At 40.4% G+C, this 16,164-nt stretch overlaps 1 protein-coding gene across 1 annotated transcript in view; it reads right to left on the reverse strand.

Annotated features, from left to right (window-relative positions):
- SPAG17 (sperm associated antigen 17) overlaps window positions 1-16,164 on the reverse strand; it is a 192,200-nt gene that overhangs the window by 153,756 nt on the left and 22,280 nt on the right. The window contains exons 2-3 of the mRNA XM_074370283.1: window positions 8,456-8,596; window positions 7,792-7,875 (exon numbers count right to left, since the gene is read on the reverse strand). Of these exons, the coding sequence (XP_074226384.1) occupies window positions 7,792-7,875; window positions 8,456-8,596 (225 nt within the window). The remainder of the gene's footprint in view (window positions 1-7,791; window positions 7,876-8,455; window positions 8,597-16,164) is intronic.

The following is a 16,164-nucleotide window of genomic DNA, read 5'->3' on the forward strand; positions in this document are numbered from 1 at the left end:
CAAAGCTGTGTACCTGTGCACCCATGGTTGAATGGATAAATGAAATGCAGTAGATACATATGATGAAATATTACTCAGCTGTGAAAAAGAAGGAAATTCTGACATATGCTATAATGTGGATTAACCTTAAAGACATCATGCTTAGTGAAATAAGCTGGTCATTAAAGAATAAATACTGTATGATTCCACCTGTATGAGGTATATAGATTTGTCTAATTTTTAGAAACAGGGGCTAGGAGAGAAGGGGAGTGTGGAGTTGTTGTTTACTGAACACAGAGCTTCAATTTTGTAAGATGAAAAGGTTGTGGAGATGTGCTGCATAACAATGTGAATATAGTTGACATTACTGAACTGTATACTTAGCAATAGTTAAGATCATAAATTTTATGTTTTTACCACAATAAAAAATTCAAAATTAAAAAAAAAAACAACTGGCTCAAAGATGTTTCTATTCCTTTTTGCTTCCTAAAGTACAAAACTACAACAATCACTGGGACTAAGAATAGAAATTAAAAAAAATAACAACCTTACCTGTAATAGCTAAACCTTATTAAATAGCTAAACCTTGTTAGACACTCTTGGTCAAGTCCTATGCTAAGTATTTTCTATTTACTATCTCATTTAATCACCACTACAGCTTTATAAGGTAGATACTATTAGCAACACCAACTTTACAAAGAGAGAAGTGAAGTACAGCAGTTGTGTAACGTGCCCAAGATCACACAGCTAGTGAGGAGTGGAGTCAGCGTACGGCCCGGGCAGTCTGGTTTGGATCAGAGCATCCAGCTCCTGGGCACACATCTCAGTACGCTAGCAGAAGGCACTCTGGAGGTGAATTTAGCTCTCCCTAATTAGCTTAGGATCTCAGACCGACCTCTTTCTCTCTGCACCTTCATCTCTAATGACTATATGTTCACTTTCCTCTCATTTCCCATCATTCTATCTTCCTTCTCCCAAGGGAACGGTTCAGTCACCTTAACCATATAAATATTAACTGTAGGAATTAAAAATTCCTATTGATCCAAACATTTGGGCAGAAGCTCATGAACATGGCTCAAAAATACCTGAAACTGTTCAGCACCTTCATCATCTGCTGATACACCTTCACTGATTTCGCCTGAGTAGTATGGAAAGTAATAAACATGTCACAGAACTACCGAGGGGTTTAAAGCTTAATTCTAAGTATGAACAGTAGCTTGTGTTCAACAAATGTTAAACTACCACCCCCACTTGTAGAATCTAAATCGTTTATCCTTAATTTTTGTAAAAGACAAGCAGAAGGAGAGGCGGCTTCCAGATCAAAGAGCTATTTAAACTCTTTGAGCTGCACTTTCATCATTTGTTAATTACCACCTGGCAAGTCGTTGAGAAGATTAGGCTGGCTAATGTATAGGACGCACCCAGCACACAAAACTTGGCATAAACTAAGTGTTCAATAAATGGTAACCATTATTATTACTGTATATAAGGTGGATTATGCACAGTCTTAGATACAAGAATAGAATGAGATGGTCTTCCTGATTCCTTCGCCAACATCCTTCCAGTCGGGCTGGGTGTGACCTGTAACATGTTGCCGAGGCTCCGGCTCCGCCCCAGCCAAGGCAGTGATGGCCGCTCTTCACCAGAGGAACCCTGTCTTCATTCGTATGGCTGCTCCTCCACTGATCTGTGTTGAAGAATCCTCGACTAGATTCCTGCCTTGCCCATCAGTTCTCCCATTGATCAGAGGTCCCAGCAGCATCCCAATCCTCACATGGTGTGCCTTTCGTGGGTCCTCAGCTTTGGGTACCACTCCTCCCCGGTGACCACCTGCCTCCTCCTGCACCGATGACTACTTGCCATGTGGGCTTAGGCAGCTGCCTGTGCCCCAGGGGGGAAAAGAGCTGGGGGCATGATCTGGATGTTTTTGAATACCTTTGCTCGCCAGAGTTGTGCTTCTCTTTGAAAACAGAACTCCAGGTCTCTGACGTGAGAGACAAACGTGTTCGCAGCGGATCCCTGACCTCTTGCCCCTCAGTGACTAGCAGGGCTGCACCTTCTCTGCTGGGCTTCTCTGGCCCTTTCCAGAACACAGAGGCTCAGGGTTGATAACCCATCCGCCTGCTCCTTTTCCCATCTTGACAAAACTCATTCCACTGCAACTCTTCATAACCCTGTACTCTATAAGCATTTCTAGCACTGAGATTTCTCCTCATTTTCCCTTCTTTGGGTGAGAAATGTCTCCAAAGCCCAGATTTTGGCACAATAACTCCTACATTGTTTTTATAGTCCCAGCGTTGTACTTCTTTGTTACAGCTCAATGTTCTGAAATTTTGTTCCAAGTCATTATTTCACATTTATAAATATCAGGTTGTATTAATTGGTCCCAGCTTTAAAAATGTTCCATCTGAGGTTATTTTGCTGCTATTTTGATAGTGGTTTCCAAACCTGGAGCTCCAAGGCCCTGATGTGGGCCGTGTTCTGCAAGCATCCCTGAAGGACTGATGCGGAACGGAAAAGATACGCAGACCCTGGGCCTCGCTGTGTTCTTTGAAGACCATACCAGCCATAATAGCTTCAAAGAATTTCAGCAAGTTCCTAAGACATGACCTTCCCTTTCCGAAAACCACGTTGGCCAGGCTTGCCTTAATCAAGCTGTGCTTTTCTAAGCATCCTTTGACTTGATCTCCTGCAGCAGTTTTTAATACTTTCCCTACAAGTGAAGTTAAACTAACTGGCCTGTAATTTCCTGGCGTGTCCCTGAGCTCTATGAAATAACGGCATTAGGTTGGCTACCTTCCAATTCTTCCCGAATTTTTTGGTTTTGTTTGAAAACGCAGCATTGAAAAGCCCAAAGAATGCTTCCTGTCTCACTTTTCCCTTCGTTTCTTCCATGACATACCGTTCTTTCTGTTCCCAGTAGACCTGCCATTTTAATAACTTCAAACCTCTTAAATGTGTTCATGTATTATTTGTTCCTATCTCCGAAGCATGAGTTTTCCATTTTTCATTTTGACAAGGGCCACCCCCCAAAATAAGGGCTTACAATTCCTATTGAATAGACTGTTACCTCGAGGCACTGTTTAAGAAATGAGTTTCATACTAGGAATCTGGAAAAGAGCAGCAACTAAATAATAATTAAGCCTTACTTGTGAGTTATTACAAATATATGGTGGGGAAAGAGCTGAGAAATATCTCTACATGCCTAGAAGAGGAATCAAAAATGGAAATGTACATCTGGGGATTCTAATCCAATGTACTAGCAAAGTGTCTTAAAAATGTGGTGAAACTAATCAGATCTGAAGATACAAAATTTGCATCCTGTGTCTGTTTTAGCTGCATTTGGTTTACTGCTATCAAATCTATTATCACAAAACTCTTCCCACATTTCATAATCTCCCAGAATTATCTCCTAAAGGAAAAGCCCATTTTAATTTAATATTTTAATAAAAGGTTTCATTTTTTTTACTGATATGGGTAAAGAAGAAAATGAATAGTTATTTGTATGTGTAAAATTGCAAGGTATCACCTAATCTTTAGGATTGTCCAAGTTCTTCATTGCATAGAATTGACTATTCTTTGACATAAGCGAGCCATTAACTAGGACATAAAAAACCTTTATCCTTTATAGAAGACTTTTATTTTAGCAGGCTATTTTTGCTTGTTTGTTTTTGTGAAAAGACCTGATTTGTCTTTTCTGAATAAGTCACAGACAGACACACAAACCACAGCCCACGTGCGGATGGAGGCTCATTTCCAGGTAGGGAGGCTCAGTGATCACCATTATGAAATGAGACTACGGACTGGAATCTGAAACTTTTAAGACAGCTGAGTCTGATTTCAGATAAGCTGGGTAAACCAATCCCTACCCAACTGGTATTTTTTTCTGTCGAATTTATCAAAGCCACAATGTCAAAGTCTGACAATGTTACATCTCTCTTACGCTCACATGCCACGTATCAGATTGAATCCTAAGCAGGAGAATCTTTGCACGCATGATACACAAAGACCTCTCTCATGGGTACCGTTTCCATTGGCTCTGAATGACTGTTAATATTTTCCTTCCTGGTTTTGGTCAGGACTGCGTTTACCTGCAAATGAACAGGTTGGATTCTCTGTGTGAACCAGAAAGCGCACACACACACACACACACACACACACACATATTTCTGCATATTTGGAGAATAAATTTAAGTGCAGGCCTGAACCTTAAAGCATGGATTTTTTTCCCCGGTGTTTGCAGGATTTTCTCCTAGAATTCCACCTTTGGGATATTCAAGTTGTAACTGAAATATGTACAGGGCTTATCTTCCCTGTTTGGTACTTACTGTACCACGTAATCACACATTTAGTACACACGCATTCAGTCTTCTCTCCCACTCCTATGCCTTTGCATGAGCCGTTCCCTTCTCTTAGAATGCCCTCTCCCAGATTTGAAAGTCAAGACCTATCCATCCAAGGGTAGCCAGTCTCGAGCCCAGTGACAGAGCACTGGGTTTGTGGTAAAGTGGGTAAATTTGAGGCTATGTATTTAACTGTGGTTAAATCCAAGCTCTTCAACTTTCTAATCAATAAACTTCCTACCTTCTCTATGCCTCCATCTCCCTCTGTGTAAAATGGGGGTATTTATTTCCTTTTGGAATTGTGATATGAGTTAATTGGGATAATATATTTAAAGGATCAGAATTGTCAGCCTCCCTTTCCTTTCCGTTCCAATGCCACCTTCTCGGCAAAGTTCCTCTGAATCTCACCCCTCCCCAGCCCACCCAAGCTAATGACGACCCCATCTCCTGTGAAGGCCCAGAAGGCTCACTCCCTCATGGACTTCACCATTTTCTGCATTGTGTTACTCAGTTTAACAAACATTGATTGAATACCTACTATGTGTCAGGCTTATATATATATTTTTTTCTTTTTTCCCCCTAATTGGTCCTTAAGCTTTTTGAGGTTAGAGCCTTTATAACATTCATATTCCCCTCCCTCCACTGTCTAGATAGTGTTCAACATTTAGTGCTTGAACAAGAATGTACTTGTTCATTGTCTGGTATTTGGTAAAATACCACTATTTGGCAAAACTGATTGCTGATAATGCCGGCAATATCTGTGTGTCTATTCTCATATGGGTACACAACCTCAAGTAGGATTACAAGATGGAAGTTATGCTTATATGTGATGCCTGTGCACAGAATTATAATTATCTTCATCCTCATCTCTAAATACGACGACTGTAAAAACCACTGCGATTACTACTAGAAGAGTGGCGTGGTAGCTAACATTCCCGGGACTAGACACAAAGGTGAATCCTCTCTTCCCATTCCCATATGGGTCCTTGGGGTCGTTCCTGCTAGAGCAAAACTCGTGTCCAGAAAGAGAAGGTGAATGCACACGTGGCTAGCTACGTCTCTGTGGAATGACATTAGCACACATCTAAGCAGGTTTTCAAAGAACTGTGGTTTGTAAATAAAGCCTCTCATATATACAATACCATGGCCAGATGAAATTCTAAAGTTTCAGGGGAAATTACCCAATTTCAAAAGGAGGCTGTGTGTGTACACAGCACCAAGCCATCCAAACGAAAGCTTGAGCAAATCATTCAGGAATGTGGTCTTTGCTAGCCCAGACATTTCAAGTCGTTATTGGAAATATGTAATGTGGTTCTGACACTATTTTACTACTCGTGGATCAGCTGCACTACGGTGAAGTTTCACTTTAATTCTCTGCTCCGAATCGACCGCAGGTTAGGAAACCAGAAAGCCAAGCTGGTTAGAACTGTGTTTAAAGTAAGACGACCAGGCTCTGATTTAAGGCCAATCAGAGGATCCTGTGAGTAGAAGTCAGTGTAAGTGCAGGGCCTTTATAATATCTATTTTGAGTTCTCCCTCCTCCAAAGCTCTGTGATTTCCCATGTAACATAAGCAACGTTGTTAGATTATCTTTTCTTCTCTCATTGCACAGTTCCCGTTGAGAAGGACAACGTTTAAGACTTCCTAGCAGGCTGAGGAGTTCACCTGTGGTGACGGTCCTAGTTGCTACAGACCATGCAACACCTGAAGCGGAAACAGTGTCACAAGCAGGCTGTCCACGTGCCTTGAAAGTGCAGAAGTCCCACAGGGCTTGGCGTCTGGGCCTCTTCCATGGGGCTCTCAGCAGAGCCTTGGGAAGAGGAGCCAGAACAGGTCCTACGTGTGGAGGCACTAAGGCTGGAAAAATGCCCGTCTTCTCCAGATGTGCATTCTGTCCTTGACTGATGCTGACCAGGAGCCGGATTTTGTTTTATGTGGGTTTTTTTTTTTTTAAATCAATGTTTTCTACAGTGATTGACATTCATGCATGCCTGGTGCCTGCCGGGTCCAATCTCTGTGGTGCTCATTTTGCCTTCCCTTTTCTTCTGGAATCATTCAGAAAAGGGGATGTGAGCGGGTGTGGGAGGCTTCTTGCCCAGATGTGCCACTGGAAGAATGTGGCAGAGCCAGATGTGAAGTGGACCTCCCATGAGTGAAGGGTACCCGGAGTCACAGCGCAGATCGGAGGGGAATGGCTTTCTAAGTGCTCTCTGGATTCGTAACATCATGCTAGCCCACATCCAAGTCAAAATGCCTGTCCAGATTAAATGTCAAAACTGCACTGTTATCATCTTTGAGTTTTCCTGAGCATCTTTGAAGAAGAAAGAGTCTTTTGGGGGAGGCTAATTGATCCCAGGCCTGAGAATTGGACATGGGTTTCTATGGCTCCTTCAGAAGAAAACTCCCAGTATCTTAAATCCAGGTATCACATAATGTTTCAGCCGGGGCACACACATGCAGAGCATCAGAACAAAAGCCAGAGGCACAGTTATCTGACATCCACAGGGCAGGATGAGTTTTCTATGGTAGTGAGAGTAGTGGTAGCAAGAGTTGATGCTACAAAAATCTACACTATTGTTGATTATAAATAAATCCAGTGACACTCGTGCAGATAGCACTCAGGCAACACCACAGAGCCCATTATGAAATCATCCAAGAACTGAGACACATAAAAACTTTATTAGTCATCCCAGAAATAAAGTGCAAACAAGTTCGTCTTGAGAGATCCCCAAATCTTTATGCTTTCACTGGGCAGAGCCATAAAATGGTGCCTGACAATTTTAAGTGATATTCTAATTGATCACTGGATTTTTACAGTTGCTTGTAAGCTGTAAGTTGGATATTAACAAGGCAGGATTAAGAGGAAAGCCCCTTGGACTGAGCATGTGTTCTAAGTCCTTTGCACAAACCCACCGGTCAGCCAGGCCAGACTTCTGCATGGACCTTTTTGAAATGGACCTTTAATCTGAAGATCATTGTTATTTCCACACCAATTAGAGCAGAATGTAAAATGTGCCCCAAGTTCACAAGCAGATGGAAAATTATTCCAGTTGTCTCTCTGTCTTGTGCAGGAAGTACTTTCTGGGCATTTTTACATTGTTTCTTTGGTGAAACTAACACATTGTAATACAATAATAACACGGCCTCCTTTAATACCATCACATACTCCGTAATTACCATGAATAAGTATGACCCAACACTTTGGTATATACACATTTCTGCTTTATAGTCTTCAGTTGGATACAGTGACGGTACAGACAATCCGGGACAATTTTGTTCCTAAAGGGGTGTTGTGTTAAAAGGGAGGCAGATTTTTTTACATGCCCACCATCAGGAACAAACAGCTCCAATGATGAGCAGGGATTTGCTTTCAAAGACTGAATTAAATTTTTTAAAAAGTGACTATACGATAAGTACATCAATTCTCCTTTTCTAAAAATTACCAAAATCAATAAATACATTCACCTACCTCATAATATAAGGGAGCATTACTGTCTAGAGGTTTCTTTGCCTTTTTAGACGGAGTTTCAAAAAGTGCACTCAATCCATTGATCTGTAAGAAAATTCATCGATAATGAAACAAAAAGGCTCACTTAAAGAATCCTTAGAGATATGTAATTTTGAAATATCTTGGTGACCTATCAATGAAGGGATAGTCATTGATTAGTTCAATTATTTTTAATCACTTTGGTAAGCTGTTAGTAAATCGGACAGAACTTTTCTGTGTTATCATTCCCCTCTAAACCCTGACAGCTACGATTCTCTGTAGACTTCCTTCTTTCAGTTAGTTATGGACTTCCTTGGAACATTATTCAACAGTTTTGTCTTTTACTGTTACTGTATCTTTTAGTAAATAATTCCTAACGGAACCTCACATGGAGCCGGCTATGACTTCAGACATTTTTGTTGAATGAATGAAGGTGGAATGAGCAACAATCACAGAAAAAAAAAAAATAATTCTTCCAGATTAGATGATTCAAATTGATTCCAACTAAGTGTTTATATATAAGTCATCCACCAAAACTTACCAAACAGCCCAAGAATGTGATAGTTTTCTTTATTTCATTATTTTATTTTATCACTTCAAGGGAAAAAAAGTCTCCAAGGAGCTTAGAGGGGGAAGGGACATGTACCTTCTGGAGAATGTCTTGCCACGAAACCACACTGAAGAGTCTGCGCTGAGGGGCTTGGACCGCGAGGGTGAGGGCTCGAATGAGAAGCTCGTCCTCAGTCTGGTTTCCAACTACAAAAGCAATGGAGCCCTTCCAGTCGTTCTGTTGCAAAACCAGAAGGAATTAGATTCTACGTACTCCTGGCTAGGTAATTTTGTCTCAAAGGCTTCCATTGAAAAACAGGATAATTGTCCTATAAACCCTACTTTAAATTTAAAGGCAGCGGACCTTGTAGCATATGTGGGTTTTTGATTCAAGCAGCCGCAAGGCGGCAGTATTGTGCCAAATTTCATGCAACTTTACCAAAAAGCAATTTTCTTGAGAAACTAGGTCTTTTATTTTAAAGAAGACTTTTTTTTTTTTTAATGACACACTTTCACTAGAATGCTATCCAAGAATACATTGGTGTTTGGAAGCAACAGTTCATTCATTCGTTACAAATATACATTAAGATATAATCTCGAATGCAGGGATCTTTGTTCTTTTCCTTGATGCATCATAAGACTCTAATGCTAGGAACGTAGTAGGAGGTCTATGAATATTTGTTGAATGTTGGGTAATATTGAGTGAGTTGCCAAGTGGGCTTGTCTATAAGGTAAAATTCAATCCCGAAGTTTTTGCAAAGCACAGAACTAGAACACATCTTTTCCTCCTAATGTAACATAAGACTCTCATTGCTAATTCACATACGAAGTTCTTTCTACTCTCAAAAAATAGGCTGCAATATTAAACTTGTCCATGAAAGTTTTCATCAAATAATTTAAAGAAATAAGTTACTAAAAACAATATTCTTATTCAGTAATCCCTTTTTCTCTGTCCATTATAATTATAATTTCTTTTGGGCAGAAGCAATTCTCTGGAGGAGATCAAGAATGGAATTGACCGAATTTCCCATCATGTGGTGCTGAGGAAAAAGCCAAAAGCATACAAATCAGGCCTAGTGTTTTCAAATACTCATCACCTTATGCGGAGATGGACCAAGCAAACATGGTAAAGACATCAGGAAAGAGAGATAAATGTAAGGGAGGGTACTCTAGCCAAGGGACCTCTTTTACTTTCTCCATTTGTACAATAAAGGGCAACAGCTAAGCTTCCCTCTGACTCCACTCCAGAGATCTGATACAAATAGAGTAAAATTCCCCCTTGGTGGATTCCAGAACCATGTCTAAGACAATTTGGAAAGATTTTATACAAATTTAATGAAATACATCATTTTCTGTGGTTCTCTCTGGTTTCTGTCCAGTTCATAATCAGGGTAAGGCTGGAAGTAGGGTACAGATGGGAGCAAAGATGGTGCGAATTCTTCCTTATCATCAAAGAGTGATTGTCCTGAAACTTCTCTTACTTTTCTCCATGGAAACTCACCAACTACCTAACAAAAACCCACCCAATTTTCAATGCTAAACCCCAAACAAAAGCCACACATAAAAGCATAAAAATGTATATTTAATCTACAAAGTGTATATCTGTGTGTGTGAATGTAGGCATGTGACTCTGTGCTTCCCTCTGTGATACTGAGTTTAAAATCTTTTTTTGTTTGTTTACTAATTTACCGTTGTAAGACTGATCATCCGTTTTGTCAAGTATCCTGATGCAGAAAAGCGGGTGTGATACTTAGAATGTAATCTTTGGAAAAAAATTCCACAATCACAAAACGATCTTTCCTGTATCGAATGCCTTTCTTTTCTCTTGCCTGCTCCCTCAATCAAAAACTGCAACTATGCTCATCCTCAAAGAAGAAAAAGCTCTTTCAGTCCATGATAAAATAGCCATGGTTCCTGAACAGACAATACCTTCAAGTTCCTGTCAGTTACACTTTCTGACACTGAAGACTTTAATGAGCATTACCCCTTCTCCCACTCCATCCTGCGAACTTCCTTACCACTATTGAAAAGCTAGTGGTTCATTAGTGTCTTCTTTTTTCAGATTCCACATATTAACTAGTATATATAAAATAGATGAATAACAAGTTTCTTCTGTATAGCACAGGGAACTACATTCAATATCTTGTAGCAACCTATATATAATGAAGACTATGAAAACAAATATATGTATGTATATGTACAACTGAAACATTATGCTGTACACCAGAAATTGATACACTGTAACTGACTATACTGCAATTAAAAAAAAAAAAAAAAAGCTAGTGGTGACAAGAAATGGCTGCCTTTCAGCTCTTTGGGGGACAATCCAGAAAGAAGGCATCGCAGTCCACCATCTACCATTTAGTATCTGGTATCTAAGGCAGGTGTTGACTATTTTAGACCAGAAAAACTGGGAGGACAGGGGGAGGAGGAGGAACTAATAGTTATTGAAATCTGCCATGTGCCAGGCATATGTTATCTTGTTGAATCCCTAAGTAATCCCTTTAAATAAGGGCATTAATACTTTATAGATGAACAAACAGAGGCCCAACAAAGTTAGACAACTTGTTCGAGGTCATTTTGGCAGAAATACATGGGGACCACATACCTGGCTCACAATTTTGTGATCATTTCAGAACAGTTTTGAGAGCAAATTTTGGAGTCAGAAACTTTTCATAATTCTTAAATTGCACCTAACAGCTACTTTGGCCACCATAAACATAATAGATAAAGATTTACATCACGTGTTAAAAATGTATAGAGCCTTCAAAAATAGATTATATATTAAGTCCTTAAAATGTCCAAGACTGCTTTTTATCTTTGATCATTTTTCAAAGACTCAGAGTTTAAGGAAATTTCCCAAGGTTGTCTCTCCCCAAGCCTGCTGCTATTGTTATGTTGCTCTAGGATGCATTTTTTAAAAATTTATTTATTTAAAAAAAATTTTTTGTGGGGAGGGAGGTAATTAGGTTTATTTATTTACTTATTTTTAGAGGAGGTACTGGGGATTGAACCCAGGATCTCATACATGCTAAGCATGCACTCTACCACTTGAGCTATACCCTCCCCACTAAGACACATCTTAACACAAGATCTGTTCCTCTGTCCTTGGCACTGTACTGAAACTTCCGGGCTCCCTGCAATCACCCTGAGACGGTTCACCTGCGCTAGACCAGATCCAGATTTATTTAAGTGCAGAGCTGTCTACAAGGCCCACTGGGAGCTAGACCATGTCTCTCCACTAGAAGGGATCTAGAGAGTACAGCTGAGTCCCCCTTTCCCTTCTGTACTCTCGAAGCCACCAAACTCCTACTCCAAAAATTAGATCTGTTTGGCAAAATAAGACCCATGAAGGACTTTGTCAGAGTCACGGATTAGTATCTAATCACATTGCCAGAACCCAGCTAGGCATGAAATGGACTGATCAGACGGTAATAATGCAAGGATCGCCTACAGCGAAGGATGCACTCATGGCCATGCTGCACTAGGGGGCAGCGAGATGCCAGGAAATGCACAGTATGTTATAATGACCAACGTTATCATGTATCTAATATCTGTATCTAATTAGGAAAATGCATTAAATAAATGACACTCTGCCAATATAGTTTTTGAATCTTTTTTCTTAGTATTTCAAGATAACTGTGGATTCTAAATCTCTCCTAACTGGCAGCAGTTTTAGAAACAGGAAATTGTTTTGGAAAAAAAAATTAGACACAAATTAAATTTGGTAAAATATGATGAAAATACATCCCTTTACCCGTATCCTGCCCCGACATGCAGTTAAACACAGTCCTTAGATTTGAGTTCACAGAGCAGCAAAAGAAACTGAAGGCAGAGACAACGAATGCTGATCGTATGGGAGAAATGAAAACACAGCGTGCAGAGCCTGATTCATCACACCCGTGAGTCCCGCAGTGCTACTACCTGTGCGGGAATTAAGACAGTTCAGGAAGTTTGGGTGTAATTAGGAGCAGAAGCCTAGAGAAAGAAAACAACAATCGTTTTAGGAAAACTACACTGGACATATCCAACAGTGAAGGAAGAGGGTTTTAGTCTGGCACACCTCAAACATCTTAAGAAATAAAGTCAGCTTTCATTGCCTGGAGACATGCACTGCACAGACTTCTGCTGAATCTTGCCCTCTAGCAGTTACTGATAAAAGTCATTCAAAGGATGGAATGAAGTCATGTATGGATACAATCCATTACCTTTTATTTACTTTACCAGCCTCACCTAATTTGAAGCCTGGCGGGAGGGCGTCCTAACCCAAACACTCACACTCTAGACTCCTACGGCAAGAAAGGACTCATGTAAATGCAGAAAACCTGGCCAGCTCACATAAACTCACTGTCCCAGAGACACAGGGTAGATTCATAACTATTTTTCTTTCATATATTGCAAATTCTAGCTTCCGGACGATGAGAATGAGATCACTTCTTTCTATTAGCATAAGTCATCAGCTGGAACGTGGAACAGCCAAGGCAGACAAGCACGCATGCTCTCTCCTGCTGCCTTTGCTAGGGGGTCTGTTGCCCTGGACGACCAGGGGTGAGAGTCCCACAGTCCTCTACCCAGAACCGATCGGAGCCTGTTGAGCTCTATGAAGCAATGGCATTTAGCACCCTTATTTGGAGAAGACGTTATAAAAGCCCCAAATAAAATTAATGCAGTACTGAAAAAGTCAGGTTTTGTTAAGAGTTGTTTAACACTGTGCAGATATGCGAACCTGAACTTTATGTCAATACTCTGTTGAAAGGATAACCTTTTTGTTAAGGAGATTTACTGCCAAATGGACAGGGATTTGTGAATGTCTTTCTCATACCGGGTTTTTCCTTCAAAAGGAGTCTTGGATCTCCATCAGCAAAGGAGTGTTAGTATGGGCTGTTGGCCAGCAGAAGAAATATTTTTATTACATTGAACTGGCTGCTATAATCGTATTTGTTAAAAAGACATTCTAACTGTGAAATAAGTTGGAAATATAAGTTAGAAAATGGGTACATGTCGTTAGATAACAAACAAGGACAATACAAATGACCAGGATATGTATTTAGCCAACTCCTTCGACTGTCTTTATTAAATCAGTTCTTAGGATAGATTCTTCTTTAATTACCGGTTCCTCACAATTTATTATAAAGCCTATAGCTGGATGGGTCATCAGCATGCTCTTACAAGTGCTCTTTATTTAGGAATTAGTTCATGAGGCTGTCACATTTTCTCAACTACACTGTAAGCTCTTTAGGTCAGAAAATTGTTTTATGTGCTTTTGTAGCTCACCATGCTCAGCAATGAACAGAAAATAGAGCATGGCTCTCTGCGTAAAGTAGCTGTTGATCGACAGAGAAGACGCGTGGACTGAGGATTTTGACCCTGGGAATCATGAAGTGCTAGAACGTCAGGATACTGAGCAGGGTACACAGTGCACAGCCTTGACGTCCTTTAGGAGGAAGATGGAATGTATCGGATCTAACGTGGTTCACATTAGGGGTCAGTAACAAAGATTTGGAGAGTTAGGTCCTGCCAAGCCATTCATCTGCTAAGACACATTTTTCTCTTGACCATCTCAGGAGTCCAATTTCCCACTCAGGATCTGAGCACTGGGGCCATTGTTGTGGGAGGTCCCCAGCTCCGCTTGCCCACAGGTGACAAGGCTCCCTTGGTGGCCTCTTGGAGAAACACAAGTAATTGTGGCACAATGATTAAGAGCCTGGGCTTGGGAGACAGAATGCCTGGATTTGAATCTTGGTAAACCAGCTGTGTGTCCTTGGGCAAGTTACTTAACTTCTCTGTGCTTCACATATAATTGAGGGTAACTACAGTACCTAACTTTGGGGATTGTTGCAAAGATTGAATCCGAAAATCTATAGAAAGCCTTTCTGAGCACAGCACTCAGCAATTATCAGAGCCATCACCATGGATATTGTTTTGGGGGATTCTGTTCGTGTTAGTCATTGCAACAAACATGGTTATTCCATACATGCTGTTTCAAGTGTGGAAAGCTTATGGGTGAACCAAGAAAAAGATCACACAGAATATCAACAGTTGCATCATGAGAAACAGCCCATTTATAAAATAATTTTCTCTTTGATAACAATAAACTTATTAATATATTTTAAAATATTTTTGGTCTTTGAGACAGAGGGCAAAGTCATAAACACAGGATATTTAAAATCATACAGGTACAGAATTTTCAGAGCTGTGGGAGAGAATGTGAGAGTGTGGCAGGAGGGGCCTTCAAATCATTTTGCACCCGGCGCAGTTCTATCCGAGACATCAACTCATCACCACCTGTGAAAAAGACATCGATTGAATTAAACGAAGAGTATGGAGGCTGCCTAAGGAGATGATAAGTTCTGAGGGAGCCACACTGAGGACCAGACACCAGACTCATTTTCATTACAGATGGGGACCTGCTTCCTTGGTTTAAAAAAATAAGAACCTGGATCAGGTGTTAGTATTTGGATCGCAAATATTGATCTGGTTAATCTTACGGCTCCAGATCTGAAATACAGATGTCAGGTAAGGCTAGATCGTAAACACAAAAGCAAAGTGGCTGAAGTTCTTATTTGATAGAGCACCTTGGTGTACACCATCTTCCCAATGCAGTGGGCTCCCTGACCTGCTGCTATATTCTGGCTTCCCTGGGCCCCTTACAGGTGAATTTCCAGAATCCCCCACCCCTTTTCCTGGATAGAATGAAATTTACCCACATCACCTCCTATTCAACTCAAGAGACTTGAGAGTTGATTTTGCTAACTGGATGAATAAATATATCCCAAGGATTTAGTGAAATAAAAAAGTACTTTTTAAAATTTTTTTCTGTCCAAGCTATCTACATTTTCAAAAAGGAATCCCAATGACTCTCGGACTAACTCAGAGGATGTCCTGCTGATGGGGTGACTTAGGCAGTGCACAGGGCCAGTGGAAAGGCTCCCTTAGAATCATATCACCTAGACAACTTCCTACTTTGCCTGTGTGCCTGGCATATAGTAGCATTCAATAAATGTTCTTGAACTTAGCAGCCAAAACCACACACTAAAGTGAATTTTTACACATGTTTAGTAGGGGAAGGCCAGCTATGTGGCATTTTATCAGCTACACTCAGCACTTTGGAAGGAATCATGTCTCTGAGTCACTGAGCATTTGAATTAAAGGAAGAGCATATTCGTTTGATGTTTAGGCAATACCATAATGTCTTATATTCATTGATGAGAACTCAGCCATCTAGAAGTCTAGAAACATCTTTACTACATATGGACACACTGTCTGGTGTTTCTTGTTTTCGTGACTGTTATATGTGATTGCTAATTAAAATGACTGAAGTTCTGGTGAAAAGAGCAGAACTCTGAAGTGGTATCAAATTCTGCCTCTGCAGTTTCTTAGCCAAGTGGCCTTGCATCTATCTTGGTGACTTAGCTTTCTCATTTATAAAAATGGATCTAATAATACAAACTTCCAAAGGTTGTTGCAAGTCTCTAATGAACAAATACATATGTAGAAGCATTTTGTAAATTGTAAAGCTCCAAGCAAAGGTAAAATATTAGTATCTGCAAAGCTAAGATTCCAATTTTCCTTAGAAAGTTCTGCAAAAATGAGTTAAAACAGGTGATTATTTCTGGATAGTTTGGGCTCCAAGCTTAGGCTATTTTGGTTGTTTTCCCTTTGTTTTTCAGAGTCCCTGGCCCATCCCAGCAATCTAGCACATGAGCCTAATTCGGTTTTGCTTCATGCATCAGAGTTTTAAGACAGCTATTAAAACACCACATGGAAAAGCTTTGCAGGGAATTCTACTCCACAGAGAAACCACAG

This window comes from Camelus bactrianus, chromosome 9, assembly GCF_048773025.1.
Source record: "Camelus bactrianus isolate YW-2024 breed Bactrian camel chromosome 9, ASM4877302v1, whole genome shotgun sequence".
Classification (NCBI taxonomy): domain Eukaryota; kingdom Metazoa; phylum Chordata; class Mammalia; order Artiodactyla; family Camelidae; genus Camelus; species Camelus bactrianus.